The following is a 19,352-nucleotide window of genomic DNA, read 5'->3' as shown; positions in this document are numbered from 1 at the left end:
AAGTACTGCATTAATGATGTGTAAGTGTTGCGCAAGGCTTGCTTGATTTACAGTCCTGAAGTGTACAGAACTAGACCCTTTACCATACGCCACACTGCCATTCAGTTGTATTTGACTTTTTTCAAAACGTTGTTCCTTCCCAGAGACACAGTGGTGCTCACGTATGATGGTGCATACATCCACCAGAATAAGACAAAAGTACTGTATGTGTCTATCCAATGGTTGGAATATGTGACTCAAACTGAAAACATTGAGATGATCCATGCACTAAATCATGATGAGCATCAGATTGGTTAATACTTTGTGGATGGGTTTCATGCAATATCCAACGCCTGCTATGAATTTGCAGGTTGTCTTTTCCACAGATGTGTCGAATGTAAAGTAATAAGCATTACAAATCCTCTCCCCAACAGTTTAATACTAAAATAACTGCCTTGGAGAGTCGCTATGGGGTACGGGTTGTGGTGGTGTGGGAGTGTCAGTGGGCTGGATTAACAAAAACGAGCCCTGAGGTCCAAGCATTTGTGAGAATCCAAAAACACCTGAACACTCAGACCCTAGAATGGCACTTTTTGGAGGTCGAACAAATGCCATGAAGCTCTACCACAAGGTGGAAAATTATGAGAAAATCAGGTATTATGACTTCACCGGTCTGTATCCTACAGTGCAGACCTGTTGGACACGCTGAGATTATTCACAGGAATTTTGATTCCATTGAAAACTATTTCCGATTCATTTAATGTACTGTGCTCCCCCCCTAAAAAGGAGTGTTCCAGTCAGGTGTCATGTCAAGTTTATGTTCACTCTGTGCAGAAAGTGTTGTGAAGATTTAAATCAGACCAATGACTGCCTGCATAGTGAGAGTGACAGACCGCTGTCTGGTGTGCGGGTGTTGTTTGAGCTTCAAAAAGCCATTGAAAATGGCTACCAAATTGTGAGCGTTGACGTGGAGTGGCTTTTCCCCAACAAGACAGATACTTTGTTTAAGGATTATGTCAAGACATTTCTAAAATGCAAGCAAGAAGCTTCTGGTTACCCCAGACATGTCAAAACACCTGAGCAGGAGTACATCGATGACTACTTTGTAAAAGAGGGCATTGGGCTTGATCCTGTGAAAATCTGTGTCAACAAGACAGCTAGGAGTTGAAAAAAACTTCTCTTTAACTCGCTGTGGGGGAAATTCAGCATGAGGACTGACATGCCTTCATGTGAACCAAACCGGACAGACTTCTACAACTAATGGTCAGTGATTTTTATGATGTGAACAGTTTTGTCTCATTTGAGATGAGATGGTGATGTTGCAGTGACGACATGCTGATGGTAAGGGGTCAAAAGTACCCGATGTGAATGTGTTCATAGGGGCTATGACAGTGGCTCATGCCCGACTCATGATGTATGACTCGGATAATTTGCAGGAGCGTGTGTTGTATTGCAAGTGTTGTTTTTACATCCAAGAATGATGACTGGGTCCCTCCCCTAGGTTCATACCTAGGAGATTTGACAGCATTGAAATAAAAGATGGTGACATGTAGACTTCCAGAGGAAGATTATATCACAGTTAGTTTCAGGGGTCCCAAAGTGCTATGCCTATCGCACTAACAAGGGTATAACTATGGAAGCAAATAAGAGACATGATTATTTGAACTTTAACAGCCACTGAATGTTAAATACTGAAATTTAAACACCACTGAATTTATAGAATTGAAATATTTTACTTTGAAAACAATGTATCTGAATGTATTTGTCCTGAATTCAACAATTTATAATTCAGATCCAAAAATTCAAGAGTCATAATTTCAACAATAAAAAGATTCAGGTTACTCAAATTCAAGTTGAAAAAATTCAACTGGTCAAATTCAGATCCAAATATTCAAGTTGAAAAATTCACAAAATTCGCAACATCCGGGCTACCCAGGACAGGATAGGCATTTGAGCCTGAATGCAATCGAACGGACTTCTGGCCAATCAGAGCGCGGTCTGTCAGTCATTGTGATCCATGCAAAAAGCGACTCGAAAATTTAAACCTGATTGACGCTCAAAGATGACTGCGAGGGAGAACGACGGGGCTCCGGTAAGTTGTACAGTTTGCTGTTTATGTACAATCAAACTCAGGGCTCAACGGAAGCACTGGCCCAACGCCTTTTACACACGCTAGCAAGACCCAGATAGGATGTGATGGGTCGGAATCATAGGTCGGAATAGTTACTATTACTAAGTTACTTTGAACACATTTGGGGTTTTTTGGTCGTTGTTTTTCTCTGTCAATCAAGTCAGCACACATTCATCCTCATCTAATACTTTTCAGATGTTGTACGCCATGCACAGTTGAGCATATGTCACAGTGTTGTCAACACATTCAGTTTTATCTTTCGACACGTTTTTCAGAAATGTCATCAGGTGATTGATCCAGATCCTCAGGAATATTCTTGGAAATTTCCGTCACAGCCAACGTGGTGTTAGGAATGAAATTGATTCTTAAAAAATACAGAATGGATGGTAGAAAGAGATCATTCCACAGGTGTTGTCTGATGTCCCTGAAGGTCCTACAATAAAAATATGTAGAGACCTTTTGGAGACAATCATGTTGCTTCTGGCTAGGATACTGACATCCATAACACATTTCTCCATGTTTCACCAATAGTTCAAACAATGCTATGTGGTGCAGATGATACATAACTGTTTTCACACCATAAAAGTCAAGTGATGGGTTCTGTACAGCTCACTCATCCTCCTGTAACACCTCAGCTGTTTGTGGAGATGTGGTGTTGATCATCGACAGCTGTGAGGGTGATGTTGTTGGGGTCTGGGTCTGCAGAGAGGGTGATGTTGAGTGGGTCTGCAGCAGCTGAGAAGAAAGAAGAATTGGAGATACCTGAGGGGTCTGCAGCAGCTGAGAAGGAGGATTTGGAGATGACAGACGGCTCCATACTAAAGATGTCGAGTTTGGTGTTCCGACGGTTAATGCACCCTATTATTTATTTTTAAAGGAAAAAAAAACATTTCGGAAAAAAAGAAGACAAACTCAGTATAATAAAATAACGTAACACACATTTTATAATTATATTTAAAACAAACACAACCCACCACTTAGTCATCAGAAGTCAGGGTGTCTGATGATGATAAACTACACTCAGACATTCCTTGACTTTTAATGTGATGAAGCTGGTTAAGTAACAGTCCAAACACAGAGTCGTTCCTCGTGGAGCCACTGGAGGGAGCCTTTGCCAAACAAAGATGAGGGCAGTTGAAAGCGTGGGACAAATGAAATGACACTCTTTCCGTATAAGAGCTTTGAAGCATTTGAACACAGCAGAGATGGAGAGACTATTTTTAGAATCACTTCCTATGAAAGCTGTATATTTTTTGATCAGCAGGATTTTTCAGGTTAATGAAAAAGTAAGAATTATAAAAGCAAAGAGCTGTCTGCATGTGAACCAGAGCGGTGGAGTGGAGAAGTCAACGTCAAATCCGCACTGACCTTTACACTACCTGCAGGGAACACTCATCATTCCAGATAGAGCTGCAACATCATTGCATATCCTTGCAGAGGTCTTGTGGGACTATTGTTCTGCTGTAAAAGCTCTGTTTAGGCAACGTTGCCATCCGTTCAAGGCTGCAGGCAGAGCGCTGAATAACAATGTGAGTCATATTAATGCTATGGAAACCAATGTTTTCCAAAGACAAAGCCCAGAACAGACAAATGCATGTTTGATCACACAGTGTGGGATAACATGCACTTATATAATGGGAACATCTTGTCAGGTATATACAGGCTATAACCCCCCCTCCTCCCCTCTGAGGTGTGCGCTCTCTGGTGCATTAACAAATGAGTCCATTCAAGTGAGTGCTGTTAAGATACTGAGCTTTCGCCGTAGAGTCTGCTGCTGCTTTTCCACTCTACGATTTTATAAGTGTGTTCAGTTAATGTAGGGTTGTAGCAGGCCTTCAAAAACGAGTGAGATTTGATGTTTTCTGTTGAATTCAAGAAGAAAGACAAAATGTTGAGAATTAACTCTAAATGTCATGAATTCTAATGTTGTGGATCAGGACTGCATACGAAAAAAACCAAGGCAAATAAGGATTTCTATCTTGTTCATTTTGTTTTAAATGTCAATAACCAAATCAAAATGTTGAAAAGTCAGAATGTCAGCCATAAAGTTGAAATGTTGAGATTAAACCTAAAAGAAAAGCATCAAAATGTCAATAAAGATGAGGTCCAAATCCCCAGAATAAACTCAAAATATCAAAAACCCTTTAAAGCCTTTAAAACAGCATTATAGAGGAATTCAGTTTGGTGCACTCTGGCACCCATCAAAGACCTATGTGTGCAACTACACCTTTGTTAAACAGAGTGTATTCACATATAGGGCTTTCACACTTCTAACTCCTGAAAAACTCCTGATATTTTCCAGAGGAGCAGTATGTGTCAGTGCCAACACCAGAATTTTTCGCTCAGACTTCACTTTTCACGATCATCAATCAATCAATCAATCAATCAATCAATCAATCAATCATTATTTGTATAGCGCCAATTAATAACAAGTGTTAGCTCATAGGGAGCATAGGGGATAATATGGAGGAAGGATTTTTCCTTTGTATTCCTCACGTTCCTGTTGTCCACACTGCCTTGAGGTGGAGGTCGGAGCAGGCTGTGCATGAATCCCCATCCTCTTCTGTCTCTTAGCCTCAGCCATTGTATCAAACAGTACGGAGATGGGCTAACTAGCTGCTTTGTTGCTGCAGGCTGCTGTGTGAACTAGTGCCATAAAGCAGTACCGGTCTTGAGGGAACCTCGGCCCGCTGTCAAAGTTTGACGCAGTTCTCCCTGTTGAAAGTTTTTGTACTTTAAGATCAAAAGTTACATATTGTTGCTTTAAATGTTGAATAAATTAAAATATGGTGAAAAATCCAGTCAGTTTTTCAGCAGAACCAGGTGCAGACCAACAACAGTTAAGGTGTTAAAAGTATTTTATTAAAAAGCTGTCAGGGGGGTTAGTGAAGGGCAGTTGGTGGGGGTCCATGGCTGGGGAGTTGGGAAGTGATCTGTGGGGAAGGCTGCTATCTGGCAGGGTGTGTAAGTGATGTGAGGTGTGCTGGCAGATTGAAGTTCTGTGAAAGGCACATCTGGCATCATTGCAGGGTTCTTCAAGGAACAGGTGATTGCTTGATGGCTGGCAGGTGTGTTGATTGCATATTCAGCCAGATGAGAAGAGAGTGAAGAGGGAGGGAAAGGGGAAACATCAAGCACTACACTCACAGTAATGGTGCATTTAATACAAAAAAAATATAGCAAAAAAATAAAAAATAAAAGGGTGCATTTACACCTCAAGTCTTTGGTCAGTTTGAAACTAAATCTGGTGTAATTTGTTAGATATTTTGTTTGGTTTGGGTCGGTCTGAATGCTCAAACAAACTCTGGTGTGCAGCAAAGAACCGAACTTTGGTCCGAATGAAAAAGTGGATCCCTGTTTGCATCCAAGTTTGGTTAGCCGTAGGTGAGAATTGCGATCTGGACCAAACAAGGAAAGTGAACCAAAAAGCAGTGCATTGTGGGTTGAATTTGGCCAACTATAAACAATGTCAAATACGTTTGCTGAGCGTGGCTCACCTACGCCTCGCTACTGGATACCATTCTTCAACTTCCCTGTTGTTTACTTTCGGGTCATAGTGCAGCATTAGGCCGCATTGCAGTGGGCACTGACTGGAGCCACAGCCCCATCTAGTGTCTGATGGCGACATTTGACAGGCTTCGGTGCGCTTGACAGAGTGCAGTGGGAAAGCAAACAGAACCAAATGAATAATGCAACAATGTTGCAACTTCCCCTTAACTTCATATGTGAGTGCAACCTAAAAAAATCTAGTGAGCCTTCAAGATACTACGTCTTTGCAAAATCATAAAGTCTGTGACAAACATGTCTTTAGATATGGTTTGCAACACTGTAGCATTCTAACGTCTAACAGTTTTGAAGTCTTCTGGTATATAATAAAGACAAAACCTTTGAAAGCAGAGTCATAAATCTCATCTCTTTTGCTTCAGGAATGGGGACGTAGAGTTGGTTCAGCAGAGTCTGATACAGAGCAGCACACAGCTGCTGTCGTCTCTTCCAGATTCAGTCCTTTGGGTTCTGCAGCATTTGGTGAACTCAGCAGGCTGCTAATGGAAGAAGGGAAGAAAGCCAAATCCATATAAATTAGACTGTCGTGCTCCTTTAAAACTGCGTATGTGTTGCACTTTAAAGCAGTGATGGAGCAGAAACGCCACTGATACCCCTCACTGCTGTACAGAGAAATAAATGTTTCCCATTAGTTTCACAGGCAAATACACTTGTTTAACAAAAAAAGAAATGTGTACAACTGGAATGATTAGCCTTTTCACTGAAGTCACGATTTCAAAGTCCAGAATTAAAGCAGCCTAGTCGGGTATGAAACTAAGAACAGCAATTGCTGCTGAAGTTGCTTTCCTCCTTAAATATCACATTATTATTATTATTTAGTAGAATACAGTCAGAAGCAGAGTTGAACAACATGTTAAGGACCCCTGAGACAAAAACCTCTTTAAGTATCATTCCACCTTTTTGATTTCATGAACTCACTACTAACTCAATATTTGGTGATGGAAATAAATTTGAAAGCTCTATAAAGTGACAGACTCAAATTTGATAGCAATGTCATTTCGAGCTTTTATTTTGTGACAATGTTGGCGCCCCCAACAAAAAAGGCAGTCAAAGCAGGCGAGTCTTAGCCATAGATGAAGTGAAGTGAAGTTACCACTCTGTTACTGCAGGGGGCTTTGGAAGAACTGTCTTCAGCGGTCGTCATGCTGCAAATGTTGTCTCAACCTAACTTTCAGTCAACCTAACGACAGGTTAATAGTTAGAGCTGAGGCGGGTTTTAAGCCCTTTGACAAACCATGCATCACTCCCGTCTGTCAATCAGGTTAGACTCAGGTCTGTTGAGAATAACACTTATCCTTCATAAAATTAAAACGCATAAGTACAGTGTGTGCTGATAAGAACAAGAACTAATCAGGCAGCATGTTAATTTCTTCTGGGTGTGTATTAGACTCCTGGTGCTTTTTTTTTTTTTTTTTTTTAATTTCAAGCTTTTTATTGCCAGTCGGGGGGACCAAGGAAACATTGGTTCTGTAAATGAGAGTGAATTTGTATCCCGTCTTTAGCGATGGGGGTATCAGTCTGAGAAGACTACATAGTCCTCAGAAGATGATCTACTGATTTCTCCTTTCTGGTGCTTCTGGAGCCAGCCTCAAGTGGACACCTGAAGAACTGCAGTTTTTTGTACTTCCCCATTTGCTTCATTTTTCAACACAGGAGGTTGGTTTTAGCTCTTGGATAATATTGTCCTGCTCATGTGTAAGTAGAGTTTTCTTCCTTTTTAAAGATTATTTTCCAGGTTTCTATAACTTTGTTAAACAAGACGCTGCCAGCACAGAAAGCGTCCTCAGCGGACACAGATCCCAAACATCTAAAAAGTATTCCAACAAGAAAAAACCTCAAAATAACTTCTTGTCAGCTCATGTCTTTCCCCGAGATGTACATCATGAAAGGTACATTATACTTTGGTTTTATCAGACTTTTTTATTTGTGTCTTCAGGAAATCTGCTTTGGGGATATGTTGAAGTATTTCACTCTTTTTCGCCAGTTGAAAAAAAAAATAGATTGTAAGAACCAATGAGAGAAAAGTGACTCGTTCTGAAGTGTTTTCTGTGGTGCGACAGCTGTGAGAGGACACGGGAAAAGAAACACAGGAGAGATGTTAGCAGTTACATCAGCCACGAGGGGGTTACATAATAGTGTTTAACAAAATCCTTTAACATCTGACCATTTAATATATATATATACATCTCTATAAATCTAAGTGCCTTTGCTGTACAAGATATATAATATTTGCACAGTTTTCCTCCATAAGAAAACAAAAAAATCATCTCATGTATATACATCATTTAAACAACACAGTATTCTCTCAGTGTTTCATTATTCACACATCTCATCACCAAACTCCTACATTTCTCTCATCATCATTATTACATCACTGCAGTACCATTATATCATTGCATTAAAAAAATAGAATATAACCAATAGAAATAGAATCAGCCGGAAAATACATTTCTGACAGCATGGATTAGTTTTTCTCAATTCAGATTTCTTGGCTCTAGGGTGTAACTTTGGATCATGTTTCAGATGTGACAGGTTAAATATTAAAATATGTATCAGCTCTTTATGGGACAGAAGAAAAAAATTTGAAGGAAGAAACCAAATAAAATCCACACATAACACTTACTGTTTGGCTCTTTTCTCTACAGCAGAGGTTGAATAATAAAACGGTCTGCTTCTATACACCCTGTGTACTACCTGTCAGTACCTGTCAGTACCCGTGTCCAATTGGAGCTGTTTTTGGCACTTTCCTGTTTTCCCTTCTGTCTTAATCCTTGCCTTTGATGAACATTTGGTTAAAAAAAAAAAGTGTCTGCAAAATTAAATTATGACATTTTATTACCCTGCTGTGTTGAATACTTGACTCTGATTGGCCAATTACCATAGCAACAGTCTCCCTAGTTATCCCTCAATAGGCCACAGCTATTAAGGAAAACAAACAGGGTGCAGGGTTCCTAGTGGATAGGTTACGCTCCATGCACAGAGGTTAGAGTCCTCCAATAGGGTGGCCCGGTTCAAGTCTGGGGTCTCTTTCCCTACTTGTCATTGCCCACACACCGTCTCTCTCTCTCTCTCTCTCTGATTCCCTTCTTTATCCATGGTTCCATCTAATAAAGGCAAAAGAAAAAGAAAAAAAATAGGAGAACAAACCATTACTGAGAAAAGCATTTAGCTGATAATGACGCAGCTCTAATCACAGACTCAGGAGGACTGACTGTAATCATATCAATCTACAATATGACATTGTTCTGTTTACAGCGGGAAAAGGAGAAAGGAGAGGATAACTAGGGCGAAAGACGGATAAAAGACATAGAAACTGTACACTGTGACAGAGAAACCTACAATACTGAAGATGGCCCATGATGTAAACCCTGGAACGGGCTATGGGATATAATGGTGTTTAAAGATGAAAAATCGAACCCAATCAGGTGGGTGAATGCGTTCACCTTGCTTCACATTGGGTCTTACTTAATAATCAGTGGAACTGTTCCGTTTAATGTGACTCTATCTAATCTAACTCTAGATTCCAATGGACCATTATGCTGAGCAGAATAGGTTTTTGTAATGAAATAATAATTTGGTTTGAAATGATTGATTTTCTAAGTAGCAGTGTGATGAGCTGGATAATGCATAGCGAGGTGGGTTGTTATCGCTGAGGAACCCCTTCAGGTTGATCAAGACCCTTCAGGTTCATGTCAGGGTCCTGCTCACCCTGTTGGGGATCCACTGAGTGATAACAACCTGCTCCCTCTACATTATCTCTGACATAAAATAGTCAAAATCATCAAAGGTAATATCGCTCAGCTGTCAGCTCCTGCTAAATCAGTAAAAGTGCTTTAATTTAGGAGACCATGGTTACCAAGGTTACCATTAAAAAAGGTGCAAAAATCATGCTGCAATTATAAAAAGTGAGAAATAATCTGTATGTAAAAAGTGTTTTTGTAAACCGACCATAAAAAAATCATTTTAAAGGGACTCTTTGGTGTTGCACTAACACAACTTAATTTCAATATGGACCCAGCCAGTATGACGTTATATTTTCCACTACATTCTTGTTTTTACCTCTGTATCTGTTTTGAATATTTAGTTAGTTTGTATGAGCCAATTAGAGACGGAGTAGGGAAAGTCATCCCTTCACCATCCTAGGAAAAAAATTGCAGCATACCATGGATATTGTTAATCAATCATTGGTGTGAATCAGAGGAGATTTAGAAGTGGGTATACCCTATAGACTGACAAATAAGTGGGCATACTCCTTATACCCGTGTATATCCTGCACTACACCACTGACCCTGCCTCTCGCCCAATGACAGCTGGGAACAGCTCAAGCCCCCCTATGACCCCGAATAGGAAAAGCAGTATAGATAATGGAAGGATGGGATGGAAGTTATGAGTTTAAAAAATAACTTATGGATTATATAAACATAACTTACATACAGTTGTAAACGGTACTGTAACTTTTTCATTGTAGAAATGTATTTTTGGTGTCGCTTTTGCCTTTATTTAGACAGGACAGCAGATAGATTAGGGAATCGAGGAAAGAGAGAGAGAGTGGGTAATAACGTGGAAAAGAAGCAGAGGGTCGCAGTCAAACCTGGGCTGCTCACTCGATGGACTCTAGCCTCTGCACATGGTTCATGTAAACTAACTGCTAAAAACAACCAGCGCCCAAAACCAACGCTGGCTTCAAAATAACATATTTGAAAAGAAGTCAACCCTGACTGTTTGTTAAACCTTTTGTCCGTGTCGGACTACCAAGACATTCACGCCCTTTATTCTATGTCAACCGACTTTAACAGTGAATGAAAACAATAAGGTGGAGGACAGCGTGCAGAATCAATGCTGGAGGGATTCATAAAGCATCACACCAATTTTGACAACTTGGAATGGAGAACTGGCCGTTATACCTTTTTTTTTATATGTTGGTATGATGCACTGAACATTTAATTTGAGGGAGGTTTGACAGAAACAAAACAGGCACTAAATGTGGGTGTGTTTTCTGCAGGCCTGTTATAATAAAGAGTGCTGTATTAGTTTTAGATATATGAACCTCATAAACACTCAGGACCTGTGGGATCCTTAACCACAGGTGTTCAGACAGCTTTCTTGGTCTGAATCGGTAATAATTATGGCTTTCCTTTTTTATACAAACCTGAATAACCTCCTGACTTTCTACTTCTGCCTCTCACAGTTTGTGAACACCTCAGTAAGTATAACAGCAAAATCCAGTCTGATGACTGTTTGTGTGCAGTGCATTAGCGGCTCTCTGATCCATCACTGAGTCCCAGACCATGCAGGACATGGTGCTATAACTCATAAGAGAGCTTCAGTGATGTGTAGAGCTGCGCACATGCTGCACTTAAAGTTATTGGGAAGATAAAATATGAGTGGTGTAGTATAATATTCTGAAAATATGAAATATTCCTCTACTGTAAAGTATTTGATATTATAAAAAAGTTATAGAGAATCATTTCATGTCAGGTCTATCAGTACTCTACAATATATACAAACTATCATACTGTTAATGTTTGTGGTAAAGTGTTTTGTTACATGTGGCAATCCTCTTTAAATACTGAAGAGACGTTGCAAAATGCACATATAGAAAATGACTGTGATGAATTAAACATATATGCTCTGAAAATCCTTTGGTTAAAATGAAGAAGCTGTTATATATAGATCAATCTCTCTGGGATTAAATGATTGATACGTTTATATCCATTAGTGATTGATGATATGATTGTATTTGTTAAGTCAAAGACTTAAATTCTCCGGATTGTCTTTATAAATAATCTAAAAAGGCAAAATAACGGGACACTCGTTTGGTCATTCGTTTGGACGCGATATGATGCATCAACACAAATCAGGGTTCTTCACTATGACTTTGCTTTTTTCAAAATATGTTTGTCTTAGGTCCTCTGTGAATTATTCTGTCACTCAGGTGTCATGCTGTAACTCTTCAGTTTTACCTGTAGATTGTCATCATCTTTTTTTCTGGCCAGAAGTGAGCATATGTAGATGAGAGCTTGCAAATGCTAAGTTTATGCTAGAAAAAGTTTATAGATGGGATGCGCTGACGTCACTTTTCCACCCGGACACAACCCCTCGGTCGGACTAAACATCCTGCAACATAGCTGCCTTCAGAAGGGGGAACAACAAAAACAGATTAAAACAGACAAATATTTGCTTAAATTAGGAGAAGTAGGACTCGATGGAGCTCCCCAAGGACGCAGAGGTCTGTGGACGTTATCATGAGGCCAGAAATCAGATGTCCAGACTGAAATACACCTGCAGAGCCAGGGAAGTACGCAAGCAACACCTCTCTCAGAGTTTTGAAGTTTTTTTTGTTTTTTGTGCAGCATTCAGGCTGAACGTTGATGCTGCCTCTCAGTATGTGTTTTCTGCCACTCAGTGGGTGTAACCACAGACAATTCTGCCTATCATGACGTCACATGCATGGCCTCTGTTAAGCACGGTGTTTATTGCGGGTGGGAAATCCGTCTGTGTCTGCCTCAAGGGCAGCTCTGCCTCCTCAGATCATTTCTTGAGAATAAAAAAAACTACAATGCCGGTGGCTGTTTTCATAATATTTGGTGTGTAAAGCAGACTACCGTTACTCCTGGTGAAACATGCAAAATATTCTGGGTGTGAAATCCTAAGAGCTTTACTGATTAGTCAAAAGAGATGCATGTTACATTAGTCCCAGGTATGACCTTCATGGCAAATGATAATAACCAACATAACATTTGTTTCAAGGTTAAAATTGTGCAAATCTTTCTGGAGTGCAATCAGCAAAAACTCAAGTCCTTTTTCCACTAATTTCTTAGCCTGCAATCAGAGTGAGAGCCATGATTATGACACATCATCACATGGAGTTGGTACACAGTTCCCTCAGAGCAGTCGAACAGTGTCCTTTTCAAACTGAGCTGCATAAAGTGCAAAGTCCTCCTACTAGAGTCCCGGCTCAACCACCAGGAAGTCAATGTGGTCCTTCTCTTTGGTCTTGAAGGCCTCGGCGATGATCCGGGCGGCGTCTTTATGCTCTCGACCTCTCAGGGATATGCCATTGACCTCCAGGATGACTTGACCCACCTTCATCTGGCCACAGTTGTGAGCCGAGCCTCCTTTCTGTCGACAGAAGGAGGGACAAATGTGTTACAGGGACAAATACGAACAAGTACAAGGTGCTCAAATACACTCTTCAAAAAAAGTAAGGGAACACTTAAATCTCACACCAAATCTTTACTGCTGTATATTGTAAAATTAGTTGTCAACAAAATTAAGTAACTGTCAATGGAAACCAAAATCATTAACCCAATGAGGGCTGGATTCGATATCTCAGAAAATCTTTAGCATCTCATAATGTGACTCAGTAGAGTGCCAGTAAGCACTCCCTAACTTGTCTGGTTATGCTCCTGATGAGTCAGCGGATGGTGTCCTGGAGGCTCTCCTCCCAGACCTTGATCAGGGAATCATTGAGCTCTTGGACAGTCTGTGACGATACTTGGTGGCATTGGATGCACCCATACATAATGTCCCATACAGTATAGGTTCTCAATTGGATTTAGGTCAGGCAATGGAATCAGTGCATTCATCATCTAGGACTGCCTACACACTCTGGCCACATGAGACTACTATTTAGAGGTGGAAAAGTGACATGTTGTTGCTTCAAAGGGGACATACAGTATTATGAAAAATCCACTTGTACAGTGTTTTTGAACATATATTTGAGTAACCTGAGTTTCTACAGACCTACAAAATGTGAAATAAACCCATCCAGTCCTTTGTTTGTGGTCTGCATAAGTCTTACAACACAGAGAAAAATGCTCTGTTTCAAATTTGCTCAACTTGTGACATCACAGAGAGATTCTGGTTTAAAAAAACAACAACCCTCCCCTCCCCTGGTATCTCCACCCATGGACTCCAACCCCAGCTTAGAACAAAACTTTAGCGCAGGTCTGCCATTTTCATTCTCGCTAGTGAAGGATGTCATTGCATGTTTCAAGAGAATTTGTAGTCAACTTTGTTGAGAATTTACAGGAAATGTGGATATAATACAGAACAGTGGCCGCATAAAAGTTACTTATTTTGCTAAGAAATTCAAATATAAACTTTACAGGTGGATTCTGTGTTTCAGGCAGATGTTACTATTTGTAATTGGCCAATAAATTCTAATTCAAAAATACATTCACTTTCATACTTTAATCTAGAGAGTCAGCTGAACCAGTGAGCCGATTTCATTTGGTCTGCCCTTAAAGGAAGGAGAGGATCTGATGATCATACAACAGGGATATAAAACAGCTCTAAACAATAAAAAAAATCGATCACTGCCTTATCACCATTTCAGAAAAGTGTTTACTAGGCATGCTGCTCCAAACAAACAGAACAAGCAGGTTCTCTGCATGAATCTTTTAAGATTCACATCTGAGGGAACAACCAGCAACTAAAAAGCATCCTCCCCCTCAAACCACCTTTATGAAAGAGATCTCTGCAAAACTGTTGACAAAATAAACTGTAAGACCCAACAAAGCCAATTATACCTCATTGTGTTCATCAATGTTTCATCCATGTACATTTAATATTTATAACATTTTCCTCAAGCCAAGAAAAGTGGTTTACACTTCACTGGGCATCACAACGGAAACACATCTGTGGGCTTAGAAAACACAGCTTACACTTCTGCCATGGTGATGATAACATGGATTTAAATTTCCCCTCTTTCAGCTTGAGAAAACTTTGGTTAAGATAAAAACTGCATTGACCTGTATCAAAAATTCAGGAAGAGTACAAATAGAGTTCTGTTGTCATATTAGTTTCACTGTCAAACATTTCACAGTCTTGTCTTTGTTAATTACTTTTGGGAAAATCCTTTGTTTTCACTGCAGAGGTGTATTTTGTTGCAATACCTCAATTGGCCACTAGGCAATATGGGAGACAATGCCATGTAACAGTTAGGCTAGGGATGTAATAATGAACTATAATGTAAACTATATTTTATACCTTTTAAATGTATTTAAAGAAATGTGATAGAAGTCAAATTATGAATAAATATGATTCATTTATTTCAAATTCTTACCTTAAAAATTTAAAATATTTATTTTCCTTATTTCCTTCCTATAAGTACCTTTTAGTTTTGAGTTCGTATAGTTACTAATAAAAACATGCATATTTTTGACAGTATCCAAAAAAAAAAACTTTTTGAAATTTATATTTAAAATGAACTGGATTTTAAACAAATCCTCAATCAAATAAATACATGTGTGACACAAAAAGTGAAACTCTCAGAGGTGCAGTCTTTGTTTCTGGCATTGAAGCACAGAACGTTTTTAGAGATGCTGAATTCTCTCAACTTTGTGTCACCTAATCTTTTTTCACAGTTTTTTCAGTTGAGTCATTACAGCTATTGTCCTCTATAGTTCACTCAACTCCTTCATATTCCAGTTGTGTTCTATTTCATTTGTATTATTTATCTTATCTTTTCTGATTCAACTTTTTATTTTGTACTTTCTACTTGCTACTTGTCTTTGTGCAGCTGTTAATGCCTGAACTTCCCATCTGGGGATCAATAAAGTCTTATCTTATCTTATCTTATCTTAGTCATCAGCACAAACGATTAAAACACAGCTGCACATATCTCTGTGGCCAGCAGGATATCAAAACATCTTCCCAGTCTATCGCATTCATCTTTTTTTGATGGTTTGGTGTCAGAATGGCTCAATTTTACATGCTGCTGCGCCATGTTGATTTTCTTATTTGTGTTGTTCATTATTCTCTTGTGACATCTGCACACTGTTTTATCTTGTTTGTGAGTAGGAGTGTGGATGTGAGGTGAGCAGACACACATTCTAAAACTCCGAATCTCCACTTGCTTTCTCCATGCACGCTCGATAGGGCCCTCTGCTGGTTTTAATTACAATATATTTTTTCTCCATTGGTTTAAATTGTTCCTTACTTGTGTCGGGTTTTTAATTGTATTGGGAAGTTTTGTCACTTCCTATAAACAATGAGGACATTTGTTGTCTTACAGTAAAGGATCACATGACAGATATGAGACAAATCAGGGGCTGATATGGCTCAACTATGAAGCAAGACGTCTATAGCCGTTTTCACATATGCACAGATAATATCTAGATATTTACAGGAGGACTTCTCCGGAGATTCTCCCGACCTAGCCGTTCACATATGCTCCTCACAGCGGGGGACTTTCCCTGTCAGAGGGGAGGGGGGGGGGATTTCCCGATGTAAGACGTGAACTAAATAAACAACGTGGAAGTAGCGGCCGAAGCAACAGAGTCCGCTACACGACGCTATAATGAGAATATTTGCCTTTATATCAATGCTATGTGTAATCCAATGGAATGACAACATCAACAAAAGAGAGGAGAACAACATACTGACGAACAGAAAACAGAATGCAGACTTTTAATTACGTGCACGGAGAGCGTAGTGGTCGCGTGCAGACACTTTATGCACAGTCACTATATAAACGTCATTCTCTTTCTGTTAGCTCGAATTGAAAATCTCCGGAGTATATTCGGCCGCGTTCAGACATCAGCTCACTCAGATATTATGCGGATAAAATACTAGGGGTCTGGCTGGAGAAACTCTGTGTAAAGTCAGCGTGAAAAACGCAGCTGTTTGCGTTCACACAAACCTCCGGGTAGCCAAATCTCCAGAGTTTTTCAAAAGATTTCCATGTGTGAAAAAGGTTTAAGTCTTCTTCTCTAAAAGCATATTTGTGTCTAAAAAACTGAGTTTTGAACTGAAACAAGTCCAGCAGCTTAACTGGGTTCTCATACACCTGAGAAGTTTTAACAGTAGGGGAAAATGTAGCAAAAGAAAAAACTAATTAGTGTGAACTTGTGCCGATGACTGAGATTAGCCATTTGTCATTAGAGTCTGTGTGTTTCAATGAGTTTGTTTGTGTGTGTGTGTGTGTGTGTGTGTGTGTGTGTGTGTGTGTGTGTGTGTGTGTGTGTGTGTGTGTGTGTGTGTGTGTGTGTGTGTGTGTGTGTGTGTGTGTGTGTGTGTGTGTGTGTGCGTGTAACATGACCTTTTCTCATCTTCTCCTGGGCGGTCTAACAGAGCCACGCGGTTAATCCATCCATCCATCCATCCATTGATTCCTCCATCACTCAGGACAAACAGGACAAATTGCCTGATTCAATTTAATCCTCAGAGCTAAACATGTTTATTAGCTGTGACATTCAATTACAGCGCAGCAGCTGAAAACATCACTGCAGGCCGTGTACAGGCCAAATTTAATGAATTCTTATTCTGCACACTGGCCAACAGACTCTGAGCAGGGTAATGAATCAGACGCACTCTCCACAGCCATCACTAATGTGCCCATGAGCAGGGCATCAACCCCAGCCTGATCACCATAGCAGCTCCTACAGCCAGAGGGACCAGGCTGAGGTCATTATTAGCAGCTTGCTCTTCAGAAATCTGAAATGCATCAAAAGATTTCAAGCATCCCACAAGGAACTTCAGTGTTCTCTTTTCAATAATGCAAAAGCTTGACATTATGACATTTTCAAGAGGAATGAAATAAAAAGAAAGGTTTGTCAGCTGTTTTTGAGAATGAAGGATCTGAGATTGGATGACTTACATGCACCATGTGTCAGAATAATCTGTACGGCACTGCATTAGTCAGTGCAGGAAACGGAGGCAAGACAAATATCATTACCACACAGCCATTTGTTTCTGCTGGCACCATGCACTGACAGTTTTTGGTCAAACATCCAACCACCTGTTGATCTCAGGGAAGTTTGTCAAGATGAAGACAAGGCCTGGCCACACACTATGAATAAGAGAGCAGGCGTATTTTCTGCTCTGTATTTATCCTTCTTATCTTTTATTTAAAAAGACAGACAGAATAAGTTCAGTCTTTTTTTTTACGCAAAACTGGTTTATATAGTGCATCCAATCTGCACTGTACCAAATGTCACAATCTCAATCTCTAAAGGTCTGATCCTTAAATTACAAAAATATCAACAACAAAAAAAACACATCCGAAAACTTAAGTACTGGGTTGCTGAACAAAAAACATCCAAAGGTAGAAAAAAAATAGTCTGCACACCAGAAGCTGCTCCAATTAATTTGAATTTAAAAGAAATATTACCACCTGTAACATTTTGGGCCATCGCCCTTCATCAGATATCGATCCTAAAATTACCCATCAACACCAAACAAGAGATTCCACTGTCTGTGTTCAACCAATCAGAACAGAACGACTTCAGCATTATTTGATAAAACCCCCATGAAATGATGGGAACATAATAAGACAAATGTGCATGTTCCCATGTTACAATGGCCTCCTGGTTGTAGGGGACGTTGTGTTTGTGAGCGGCCTAATGACTGTGATGGTCATCAGCGTACAGACTGACATTCACTGTCACCCACCGTCCTGAGACTCACAGAGACAGGAGAGAGAGGAGTCATTGTTATGGAAATCACTGCACAGTCACACAAAAAAAGCCTCAAAGGATGCCCTGAGCAGAAAACTAAATTGTGTGTGTCTGTCTGTGACGTGTATGTTCATGTCAGACTCCTGAGGCGTCCAAGGCTGTAACTCATTCAGTGATTAGCTGATGTTATCGCCCCCAGCCCTCCGCATGTATAAAACACTTATGAAAATGTACTGCTCTGCTTTCTTGTGTCTCGTTGGACATGACGGATTGTGAAAGACGTCGGAGAGAAATATCAAACACAGAACTTGTGTTTGTCTGACTGATTGCTTCAGAGAGCTGTCAGTGCAAAACAAATGTTAGCAGATAATCAGATGCTGAAAGAAGACGGACGTTCTGGAAAAGACACACAAGTGAATTTTCTCTGAATTATTTTCAATTTAAGATGAGTGACGGAACTTCCAAAGTAAAAACCATAACCACTGGCAGAGAAAAAATGGGTTATTTCCTATAAATCAAGGAATCGTCCCTATAAACTCGATGATTCTGCTGCTTCACCTGAATGGTGACGATGCGTGGAAGAGGTTGACGCGTGTTGGCTCCGCCCTCTATAGCGATGCCAAGCGTGCTGGCGTTCTTCATCACTCGTACCAGGGTTGCCGTGGTCGCTGGGATCGGCGAGGCAGTCTGCTGCAACACAAAGAGAAGAGGAGTCAGGAGGAAGAGCACTGATGACATGTGTCATGTCAAAATGACATGTGTCCACATAGATCACCTTCTATGTCCGTTTTTTACCATCCTTTTTAAATGGTATTTTATTTATACAAGCAGGGCCGTGTTTTCCCGACAAAGACAACTTTCAAAAAATGAATGAGTGCATTCCCACATTGGGATTCATTGTACTGGTTGACAATGTTCGCTCTGTTAATTAGGTCATGCTTTTTGTTTCTCGCATGTTTTCTTATTTCCTGTTTTATTTTGTAGTTTTTCACTCATCCTCATGTTCCTGCCTCGTGTGTCAGCCCTGTCCTGATTACCCGTGTCTCCTTATCCTCTGATTGTCTGCGTATTTATTCCAAGTGTGTGCTCCTTCATGTTGTCAGTTCATAGTGGTAGTGCCTAGTCCTAGCGTTTTTCTTATATCCTTAGTGTGTATGATCTCTTCCTGTTTTTTGACCCAGCCTTTAGCCTCTTCCTCTGGATTTGTTTGTAGACAGTTTTTTCCCTTGCTGTGAACCGAACCTTGGACTTCGTTAAACGTTTTAACCCTTTTG

General features: G+C 40.1%; 1 protein-coding gene across 2 annotated transcripts in view; it reads right to left on the bottom strand.

Annotated features, from left to right (window-relative positions):
* Positions 1-7,574: 7,574 nt before the first annotated feature.
* whrnb (whirlin b) overlaps positions 7,575-19,352 on the bottom strand; it is a 96,812-nt gene continuing 85,034 nt past the window's right edge. The window contains exons 11-12 of one of the 2 annotated variants that reach the window (XM_065963340.1): positions 18,637-18,768; positions 7,575-12,796 (exon numbers count right to left, since the gene is read on the bottom strand). In XM_065963340.1, coding sequence (XP_065819412.1) covers positions 12,620-12,796; positions 18,637-18,768 — 309 coding nt within the window. In that variant the 3' untranslated portion in view covers positions 7,575-12,619. The remainder of the gene's footprint in view (positions 12,797-18,636; positions 18,769-19,352) is intronic. The other variant, XM_065963342.1, reaches the window with a different exon arrangement.

This window comes from Labrus bergylta, chromosome 2 (assembly GCF_963930695.1).
Source record: "Labrus bergylta chromosome 2, fLabBer1.1, whole genome shotgun sequence".
NCBI lineage: Eukaryota > Metazoa > Chordata > Actinopteri > Labriformes > Labridae > Labrus > Labrus bergylta.
This window is presented reverse-complemented; position numbering and strand designations above follow the sequence as displayed.